At 42.8% G+C, this 11,422-nt stretch overlaps 1 protein-coding gene across 1 annotated transcript; it reads right to left on the bottom strand.

Moving 5' to 3' along the window:
• Positions 1-3,065: 3,065 nt before the first annotated feature.
• Positions 3,066-10,691, bottom strand: KLHL33 (kelch like family member 33). Its single transcript, XM_074231972.1, has 5 exons — positions 10,632-10,691; positions 9,517-10,265; positions 6,446-7,370; positions 5,797-5,964; positions 3,066-5,328 (listed from the first exon to the last, which is right to left on the bottom strand). Exons 2-5 carry the CDS (start codon positions 10,244-10,246, stop codon positions 4,824-4,826), a joined length of 2,328 nt encoding a protein of 775 aa, XP_074088073.1. The 5' UTR covers positions 10,247-10,265; positions 10,632-10,691; the 3' UTR covers positions 3,066-4,823.
• Positions 10,692-11,422: the final 731 nt, after the last annotated feature.

Here is an 11,422-nt window from a genome sequence, read left to right as displayed (position 1 = left end):
AATACAGTTAACAATAGTAACTGTGGGGGAAAATATTGAAATATGCTTCACTTTTTAAGACCTTATTTCTCAAACATAGAGAATATAAAAAATAAAAGTCATTTTATAAAAAAATAAGAGCCATTTCCCAATTGATAAATGATCAAAAGATTTGAATAATTTTCAGATGAGATTATCAATGTTATTTATAGCCACATTAAAAAAAATCACTATTGATTAGAGAAATATAAATTAGAAATTCTGAGGTACTAACTTATATCTAGTAGATTGGATAATAGGACAGAAAGAGAAAATGACAAATGTTGGAGGGAATGTAGGTTAAATGAGACATTAATTCACTGTTGGAGAAGTTATGAAATGATGCAATAATTTTGTAGAGCAATTTGAAACTATACCCAAAGGGCTATCAAACTATGTCTACCCCTTGACCTAGCAATGCCACTACCAAGTCCATAATCCAGAGGATATGAAAAGCAGGAAGGAAAAGGACCTATATGTATGAAGATATTTATAGCAGTGCTTTTCTGATGGTAAGAAACTGGAAATTAGGAAGATGCCCATCAGTTGGGAAAGGCTGAATAAATTGTGGAATGTGATTATGATTATGTGGCATGTAGCTATTCAAAACCTGGAAAGACTTATATGAACAGATTCAATGGAAAATGTACTATTAACAAAGTAACAACATTGCAGAATGATTATCTGTGAATGACTTACCTTTTCTCAGCAATGTTGTGACCCAATACAGTTCAGAAGGAATAAAGAATGCTCTCCACTCCCCCAAACAAAGCTGATGGTATCTGAATATATATTGAAACACACTTTTTAACTTTATTTTTCTTGAGATTTCTCTTGGGAGGAAGGGGTCATGTTTGCTTTTACAACATGACTATTATGGTAATGTTTGCATAACTACACATTTTTAACTTATATTAAAATAACTCACTTTCTCAATGAGAGGGAGTGGAATGAAAAGAAGGTAGAGAATTCAGAACTCAAAGTTTTCAAAATGAATATTAAAACTTGTTTTTACATGTAACCGGGGGAAATTAAAATGAAATAAAGTATCAAAGGAAAACAAAACACTAAACTAAGACTGAGAGAAGTTAAATGACTTGCTGAGAGTCAAATAGTAAGTTTATGAGTCAAGATTTGAACTTATTTCTTCCGAACCAAAGGTCTAGCTACTTGATAGTTCAGGCTTTTCATTTAGATTATTGCAAAAGGCATCATGACTGTCCTCCCACTCTCTGATTTCTCTCCTCTTCTGTTATTCATTCTCAACACAGTAATTTTACTGATCATGTAAGATACTCAATAAACTCCAGTGGCTCCTTGTTTTCTCTAGGATAAGATATAAATTCCTATTAGCCTCTCCTTAACTACCTTATAATTTAAACTGCCTTCTATTTATTTCACTTTACTTTCTTCATCACCAATTTTCTCCTCGGTCTTTGCAATATGATTTCTACCTCAACTATTTTACTGAAACTTGCTTTCTGAAATATCATCAATAACTTCATAATCATAAAATTCAAAATCTTTTGAGGCCTCTCTGGCTTCTTCTCAGTTTTTAGAATTATTGATCACTCTGTCCTCACTTGGAGAGTCTCTCCTCCCTTGACTTCAGAAACATCGTATTTTCCTCCTTTGCTACTACCTCTCTCTCACAGCATTCCTTCTGTCTCCTTTGCTGGTTCCTTGTCTTCTTCTGGATCTTCTAATATGAAAGTATTCCAAAGTAGCCTTTTTTTTTCCTTCTCCCTCTATATTCTCTCCCTTAGCCATTTCATTCAGCCCTGTAACTTCTTCACTACCTCTTTCTAGTCTCAATTAAGCATTCACTTCTTCATAGCAATCCTTTTATTCTTATTCTGGTTGATTCTCAACAACAGTTTTTCCAAACTCTTCTCTTCTCTACTCCTACAAGACCCTTCCCCCACATCCTTCTTAGCAGAGGATCTAACTTGCCTACTTTACTCAAAAAATTGAGGCTATGAATCCAGTTCCCTGTTTTTTCACCTTTGAGTCTCTGGGGGGAGAGATTGCCTTTAACTGTGCCAAAGCAAGCTCTTCAATTGTACTTTTTATCTTACTCCCTCTAGTCTTCTCTAGAAGCTTGCCTCTCTTAAAATTCCAGTTCTTTCATTTTCTATTTTTTCTCAATCATTGGTTCCTTCCCTAATGCATACAATCAAGCCACACTTTTAAAAACTTTAAATTGATCCTTCCATGTGTTCAATTTATTACCTTATATTTCTCCTCCCTTTTAGGGCTAAAGTCCTGAAAGTTGGACTATTCTGATTCTATCATTTTGCTGAAATTACTCACTTTAGAATTGCCAATGATCTCAGCTGATAACTCCATTAGTCTTTTTTCAGTTCTACTCTACTTGATTTCTCTTAGACTTTTGAGTCTCTAGACTACGTCTCCTCCTTTCCATGATACTGCACACTTTTGGTTCCCTTACTTGGGTGACTGGTCCTCAATCTTTGCTTGATCAGCATTCATCTTCTACTCATGAGGAATTGAAGATACTCAAAAATCAGTTCTGAATTATTTTCTCTTTTCTTTTCTGTTCTCTTCTCTCAAAATCTCTAACTCTTTAACATTTGACAATTAACCATACTCTTTCATGAAATATTCTTCTCCCTTGGTTTCTGAAACAATGTTATTCTGGGTTGTCTTCTCAAACAACTGCTTCTTTTCAGTCTTCTCTCCATTCTTCTGCTTCTCACCCATGGATTACCCTCAGGTTCTATTTTCAACCCTCACTTTTATTATTGTTCTGTATTCTTCATTGGAAACTTTATTTATTCAACACTCACTTTTAAAAGAATGACTTGACTTTGAACCTTAACTTCCGCATACTTTCAACAGGCTGTATCTTCAACATGTTTTTTTTTTCCAGTGGGAAGGTGGTAAAAGGAGGAGGGAGAGGGATTAGCAATGGAGTCGTCAAAAAATAAAAATAGTGCTATTAAGACATTTTTTTAAAATACATAGAATAGAACAAAAGAAAGGATAATAGGAAACAACAAACAGGATGGCTTTAAAAGTTACATGATAAATTTATTAGATATTTTAAAAGAAAAGTAAGTTAAGTTGTACATAATAGATCTGCAAATTCATGTACATCCTCTTTTTTCCTATTCTGCTTTGTTGTAGAAATGCTTTCTTAAGTTATAAAAATTAATAAAATGTAATCGTATCCCTGGAGCACCATCAAAATAGTTACTTGCCTTTGACTAAATGGACACCAAATGTGCCCCAAAACACAATAAATCTTTGCCCCAATTCTCCTTATCTCAGAAAATAGGTGATTCAAGAAAATCCCAGGGAAAAGAACTAAAAGGGTTAGGGGATCACCTGTACAGTTCTCATGGTCTTCAAATGATTCTTCTATCTGTCTCTTGCTTACCTGGGAAGTCTTAAGTCAAAAAATGTTTTTTTTTCCATCTACCTCACAATCCATCTTAGGTCTGGGCATGATGCCAGTTTAGGAAAGATCTAGGCACTAGAGTTACTTAATTCAGCTTCCATCCCATAAACTACAACCCCTTCCACTATAGGTTCTTTTAACTTCAACTCTATCTCACTTTCCCTTTCCCTTGACCAAATACAACCCACACCCACATAGATATACATATTTACTTCTATCAACAGTATCACTGAAGTTCATTCCTAGACACTGGCACTTCATAGGATTATAGATTTAGAACAAAAAGAGACCTTAGAGATCTTCTCATTTTAAATATAGAAAAGTGAGTACTGAAAATACTAAGTGATTTTGCTCAAAGTCACACAGTAAGTTTTTGAAGCAAAATCTGAACCCTGGTTGTCCTTACTCCAAATCTGGCACTTTATCCAATGCATTTCCTCACCTCTTACACCCCTAGTCAAGAGCTGTTTTGCTTGAGACTTCAACCTTATTGGAACCTAGAAGTTCTCCACAAGGAGAAGTGATGATTAAGATACAGGAAAAAACCATACTCAATCTAAGGGGCTATTTAAGGAGGAATTTGGTCTGGTCAAAGGGTTTAAACATTTTGAGGACAGGACTATTTAATAAGGTGAAAGGGAAAGATGAGGAAGAGAAGGACTCACTGTAACCCCCCTCTCCAAAGTTTATAGGATTTTCCTTGCTTCCCAATTTCTTTTATGATCCTTCCATACACTACTATATTACCTATGTGAAGCTACACAATTCCATTAGGATTTTGGACCTTGGTTCTTTATCCATAAAATGAGGGCCTCTCTTAATTCTAAAACCTAGGATAATCAGAAGCCATTGCCTGTGTCATACATAGGCCTACTGTCAGGTCCATAACCCTTGGTTGGAGTTGAACAAAGTTTTTCCCCCACCTAAGGTAGGTATTCTTTACTTCCCTATCTCAGGGGTTCTTAATTTGAGGTTCCAAATGTCCATTTAAAAATATTTTGTTAATTATATTTCAATATAATTGATTTATTTCATATTCCTATTTATTTTAGATTGTGTACAATATTTAGAAATATTATTCCGAGAAGTGGTCCATGTGTCACTGGACTGCCTAAGGAGTCCATCACACACACACACACACACACACACACACACACACACACACACACACACACACAAACACACAATTAAGAAATCCTGCTGTGAAGTTTTTCCTTCCAACATATAACCTATTGGTTTTCTTCTCTTAAATTCTTCCCTTCTTTCTCACATCCTCAATCTGCATATACTGATTCTCCATCTTTTTCTCCTTCTATCCCACTCTTTTCTCTGCCCCACTATGGATTTAAGTCTGAACTAAGTCAGTTCCTGGGGTTTGCAGCTATTCAGGAGATAGACGAAGGACACAGGCAGACATCTCGGCTCGGGGCCGGGGCAAGGTTCCCAAGCAAAGCCATCGGCCTAAGCCAGGGCAGTAGGAGTGGATGAGGTGGGAGAGAGCATATGTTTGGTGGCTATAGCCTCCCAAAACTAGCATCTCCCCTTGAAGAGCAACTCCAGCAGCTCCCACATGGGGAGAAGGCAGGGGTTCCAGGCTCATCCAGGTGTCAGTTCTGGGTTCATAGGCTTCAGAACTAAGCAGGTCTCCAGCCTCACCCAGGCCCCCTGCTACGTAGAGTCGTCCACCCAGTGCCACCATGACGTGACCTGCCCGAGGGGTCTTCATGGGACTCAGCAGAATCCATGATGGCTTGCGAGTAGGGTTGTAATTAAAGAGGGAGGCCAGGTATTGATTAGTCCCATTGAAGCCTCCACTCACATAGACCTGACCATCCAATACAGAGGCTGCATGTGCAAAGCAAGGTATGGGGAGGGGTGGTGCTGTCCTGTAGGAAGAACAAAGGACTCTCAGTGGAAAAGGGCAGTAGATATCCTCAAATTCCTTCTTAGATCTGGGTCTCCTCTCTCCTTCTTAACTCTAGATGTTTCTAGCCCCTTCATGCCCCTGCCCATCTTGGGTCAGTTAAATGAGGGCACTCTGATATGAATGTGGATAAGTCTGGGTATCCCATTATCCCTAACAGAGATGGAAGTACAAGCAAAGAAACAAGATTTTTGTTCCAGAAGGGATTGAACTAGATAACCTCTATGATCTCTTACAACTCTGAGATTCTATGACTGAAATGACAACTTCTATCTGTTTATTTTGACATTAAAGGAATAAAAGGTCATCTTGTTTAGGATAAATAACTACTGAAGTTTTAGGAGAAGTCTCTCCATCACCAATTTCACTAGCATATAATAGGCACTTAGTAAAGATTTGCTAATTGATTGTTCTCTTCTCTCTTGCTTACCTCCAAGAATCTAGCTTGGGATCATAGGCTTCCACCAAATCCAAGGCAGCCCCATTGTCTCTCCCACCCAAAGCATAAAGATATCCATCATGAGCCACCAGTGGGAAGAAGGATCGGGCCTGCCACATTGGAGCCAACTCTTCCCAGTGATCTTGGCCAGGTGCCCACCTATGAACACACACAGGAAAGAGAGATGGATAGAGTTAGCTCTGGTCTCTAGAAGCTACTCCTGAATCAACAAATGTTCCCTTTCTTCTACCCTCCCAGTAGAGATATCTGACTTTCATCCTTGAGCTCCCCTCTCCAGATCTGGCACCTATTAGAGAGGGCAATCCTGCAGCTCTTACATGCCACAGTTCCCGTGTGGACATGTGACCAAAACAGACACAACGCAGCAGAGTCTCAGCTTCAGGTTCTCTGCCAATGGGATGTGCTTTCAAAATAGAAAGATAAAATAATCCCCAAAGTTTTCCTCATGTAATCCCCTACCAGGTAACTATGGCTGGAAGACGGAGAACTTTGGAGATATCTGATGGCTGCATCAAAGATTCCACCTGGTTGGAAACAGCCCTAGAAGAAGGGTGGGGACCTAGATAAAAAAGACTGTCCTGATCTGTATTCTATCCCAACTACATCTTCTCTCCCATACCTGAGGACTGAAGCCAAGGTGTCTGAGTGACTGTAGTAATGCTGCCCTCCACACACGTATAGTTCATTCCCAGTGAGACTGGCAGCACCATGTCGGAAGCGCCCAGGAGGGGGCAAGGCAGGTAACTTACCCCACTCCACTGTATGTACCAGCCCTACACCACTGCAGAAGGCCCGGGCCCACCACACCCCTCGGGATGGCTGACTCTGAGCAAAGTCTGGAGAGATTCCATCTCCACCAATCACCACCAGTGCCCGATCAGGCTCCCGCCTCCTTTCTTGACCTGGCACCTCTGCCTCTACCAGAATCTGATGCAGCAAGGATGAGGGCAGAGGTGGGGGCAATCCCGCAGCTCTCACACGCCGCAGTTCCCGTGTGGACATGCGACCAAAACGGACACAGCGCAGTAGAATCTCAGCTTCAGGTTCTCTGCCAATAGGATCTGCTGCCAACCAGTGCCATGCAGCCTCAAAGGCCTCAAATTCTTCCTCTATATGTAGCTCATCACTGGCCAGCAGGTTGGCTAGAAAGGGAAGAGGCAGATCTGGGAAGGTAGGGCAGGAGGTCACAGCAGGCAGATGGTTGAGGAGATAGTAATGGGCTTTGTCCCAGAGTCTCTCGAGTCCTGGGGCTTCAGCCACAGGAAGCAAGGCTAAGCATCGGAGAGGGTTAAGGCCTCGGGCCAGGGCTCTCTGGCACAAGGCCAAGCAGGAGCCACTTTGGTACTGCAGGGCAATCTGGGTGGCCTTCAGGAGCCCAGGCCAGTTTGTTTGCAGGGCCCCTGAGTAGGCAAAGGAGACAAGGAGCTGCAGGTCTGGGGCAGAGACTGTGCGCAGGACAACAGCTGAGCCCTGGGATTCCCTCATCCCACTCAAGAGCATTGCCCCGAAGAACTCGCTCCCACAGACCAGAGCCACTCGGTGAACTGTGGGTATAGGAAATTTGGAAAAACATGGGGTCAGAACAGATACTGGGGCCCCATCTTGACCCTGACAGTTTTACAATGCCAACTTCCTATATTGTTCACTATAAAATATAGAAACCCAATATTTCAATCCAACTAAGGATTGTAATAGAACATTATTTAATTTTTTATTTCATTTTGGGGGGTGGTGCAATGGAGTTAAGTGACTTGCCCAAGGTCACATAGCTAATAACTATCAAGTATCTGAGGTTGGATTTGAACTCAGATATTCAGACTCCAGGGCTACTGCTCTATCCACTGCATCATCTAAAAGAGAATTAGATTTAGAGTCAGGGGACTTGAGGCATAATCTCAACATTGCTCCTCCTTCTTTGAGAACAAAGGAAAAATATACCTAGATAATAAAGAGCAATGTTGTGATTACACACAGGTCCCTTGACTCCAAATCCAATTCTCTTTGTACAATCACACTTTGACTCTCCTTCTCTAATTACATTTCTTCTATCTACCTGACTGATAGATAGTTCATAAGCTAGAATGTTAGAGCTGAGTCAGAAGAGACCCTGATTTGAATCCCATCTTTAGCACCTAATAACTGTGTGACCCTGGGCTGATCCCTTAATGTCCATGAAGTTTCAGCTTTCTTCTTTGTAAAATGAGTATAATAATGTATTCTACTACCACTCCATAAGGTAGTTGTGGGAAAAATGCTTTCTTTGTAAACTATACAAGTCTAGAATAGTGCTTTAAGATAAGAAGTGTATTAAGCCCCCTAATAACCTCTGGAGGCAGACTTTTTTCTTATCCTCATTCCCTGAGTCTAGAAAGTTCCAGTGACTTGTCCAAGATCACACAATTATTAAATGTCAGTAGGATGATTTGAACTCAGATCTGCCTAACTCCAGATCCTAAGCTCTCTCCACTTCAACGCATAGTTTCCTCTCTGGCTATTGTTACAAAAGTCCATCTTAGATCTAATTCCCCTTCTTCTTCTCCCTCCCATTGTAAAGATGAAGAAACTGAGGTTTAGACTAAGTAAGTAGGCATGCCTAAGTTCAAGGAGTCAATTTGTAATTGAGCTGATTTCCTTTGAGTCTGACATATAGCAGCAACTTGGGGAATGTGCCAGTATACTTTCTGCATTCATTGAAGCTGTTTTGCAGTTAACATTACTTCAATGCCAGTAAATTGGTCCCTTTCCAGGACCTCATTGTTGGCAATCCTATGCTGCTCAGTTGGATTCATTAGGAATGCTGCTTAAACTTTTCAGGGAATCAGATGTGACTTATGGTCGGGGGCCAGAAACACAGTCCCAAAGGTTTCAGTAGACCTCAATAGACCACAAGGGCTGGATTTTTCATTTGGCCTCTGGCCCCTAATGCTTGTTATGGCACCCCACATATTTGTTATTGTTCAGCCGTTTCAGTCACATCCAACTTGTCATGGTCCTGTCTAGGGTTTGCATTGGCAAAGCTATGACAAGAAATATTTCAGAAAGATATGATCTAGAATGCCAGGGTCATTTTGGAATGGGAGCTTTAGGATCACACCAAATTGAATTCAGAGCAAATACTTGCTTAGCAATTGTAGGAGACCCAGGTCTGCCAAAGGGTGTTAAGAATATATATCAATTGATAATCACTTTTCCATAACATTCCTTCCTCTAGGATTGTGTCTGATCAGAGCATGACCAGATCAATGAGGCCAAGGTCTTAGGTTTATCCTTCTTTGCCCCAATTGGCTGCTGCTTGTGTCTACTGCCACAGATTGTACTAGCCCCAGCCAGCTGTCTTGAAACTGAATGTTGTTTATCTCAAGAAGACAGAGTTAGAAAGAGTGCAGGGTCAGTGTAAATCTATCACCACTACTGGCAAAACAACTCAAAGCACATGTTCTATTTGACAATAAATCCTTGGCAACTCACATTTGTAAATAGAGAACGCAAGGAAGTTATATATAGACTTAAGTCTATATATCCTTCAATCTTTTGCATTCAAGTTTCACCTTAATCCTTTTACTTTAGTGAATACCCAGAATTCTGTCGGCAGCTGCCCTTGCCTCCCCTCAATTCTTCCTCATCTCTCTCTCTCTCTCTCTCTCTCTCTCTCTCTCTCTCTCTCTCTCTCTCTCCTGTCCAGGTGCTTACCCTTCAGGTGGCAGCCCTCTGCTTCCAGCTCCAGGTCACAGCCAATACCCTCACGATGGAGCTGCTGGATGCCACTCAAATTCTCTCTCAATTCCTCAGCTTGATCCGGTCCCTCCTGCTCCTTGTCTCCTTGGTTCTGATCCCCTTCCAGTTTCTTTACCGCTGCTGCTGCTACCCGAGGGGCCCCCAATATCTCTGCCACGGCCACTATATCCCCCAAAGCGGTGGGATCTACCACCCCCTCATAGGCAAAGGTCAGTAGGGCCTCCCAGCCCCTGGGGGCCACATCCAGCTGTACGGGTGGTCTTGGGGCCCTCTTCTCTTGCAGTCGGGAGCGAAAGAAGCTGCTGACAGAAGCCAGGACCACCCCGTGTGCAGCGTACCTTCGACCTTGCACGATTATCTCTTCATCCTGCAACAGGTTGGAGTCGCGAAGCCGTCGAGCTTCTGCAAAGAACTGGCCTGGGTGCTCCTCACTCACTAGCTCCTCGGGTTCCCCTTCTTCACCTTCCTCCAGGGACAAGGTGGGAGAAGGAAGATCTCCAGAGGCAGAGGCCCGGGAGCCGGGTTCTTCCAGAGGAAAGGGGAGCAGACCTGGGTCTTCATCCGGGGAGGAGGGCCAGGTGGGGCTTCTCTGGGTTGTTAAGGAGAGGCTGGGGCAGTCCTTCCCGGACTGAGGGGAGAGGGACCCCTCGCCTGGCCGGCAGATCTCGGTGCCTGGGGAAGTCATGGCCCGGCACTAGCTGGGTCTGAGGGGAGATGAGAGAAGGGCGAGAGAGATTAGGCGCCTGTCAAAGCTGACTGCAAACTTAGGTAAAATGCACCTCCATCCCTGTCACCACCCACCAAGTCCGTGAAGTGCCAGACCTTGCGTCCTTGAGGCGTCCTGCCACACCCGCCCCAGTCCTACCCTTTGCTCCCACTCCAGGACAGTCCCCTTTGCTCAGTCTTTCTGTGGGAGCCAGGCAATCTCCCAATAAGAAGGAGATAGATTCAGAGCCCCAGGGAATATTCTAGGAACCCTTCCTGATCCTGAGTACTGCAGAGTGTTTGCCCACCTATGTCCTGTCCCTTGCTAAAACTGGTCACCTTCACAAGCTCGCCATCCTTCTCACCTGAGTGCTGGGCTTTCCTCTGAGCCCCAGGGAGAGGGAACTTGTGGGGCCACCCTGGCCTGTCGTCTCGCATGAGCTAATTATAGACGGGTAAGGGGGTTGAGGTTACCGCTGCCTGGGTTTGGACACCCAATCCCCAGATGACCTCTCTTCCACTTGTGGATAGGGAGCTGAACATAAAAAAAACTGTCAGGTGGAGACTGAAAGGGGAGGAGTGAAAAGAACCCAGGGAAGCTGTTAGAGCTGGAGGACCGTGCTGGGAGGATAGGAAGGAGAGCAAAGGAAGAGAGATGTGGATTGGTCTCAGGCAGATGGCGGGGAGGCTCTTCTACTAATTGAGAGAGGTTTTTTTGGGACAATCTCCCCCCCACACACACACACACCCAAAGCTTTGACTATTGATTTTTCTGTTCTCTAGAAAGTCAGGATCCAAGAGGAAAACTATGCTACAGAAGAGGCAAACAGAAGCCAGGTCTATCCCTATGGAGAACCAATAGTCTAAGGGTAGAGGGCAGAGGGCAGGGTTTAGGGCCACAGATCTAATAGGCCCCATCTCCAAGGTCTTTTGGGAAAAGAATAGTGTACTCCAAAATATATTCCTGATAGAATGTTCAAATAGTGTATCCTCTTTTTTCTTCTTTTCCACCCATGATTGACTGACTCTTGGAATGGGGAGTGGTGTTGTGTGGGGCATAACTTCAATCTTGGTCCCAGGAACCAATCCTGAGATTGGCTGAAGTTCAAGACTTTGGGATTCCCCGGGAGTCATATCTCTAGGATCTTTCCCCTAG

Source organism: Macrotis lagotis, chromosome 4 (assembly GCF_037893015.1).
Source record: "Macrotis lagotis isolate mMagLag1 chromosome 4, bilby.v1.9.chrom.fasta, whole genome shotgun sequence".
Classification (NCBI taxonomy): Eukaryota; Metazoa; Chordata; class Mammalia; order Peramelemorphia; family Peramelidae; genus Macrotis; species Macrotis lagotis.
This window is presented reverse-complemented; position numbering and strand designations above follow the sequence as displayed.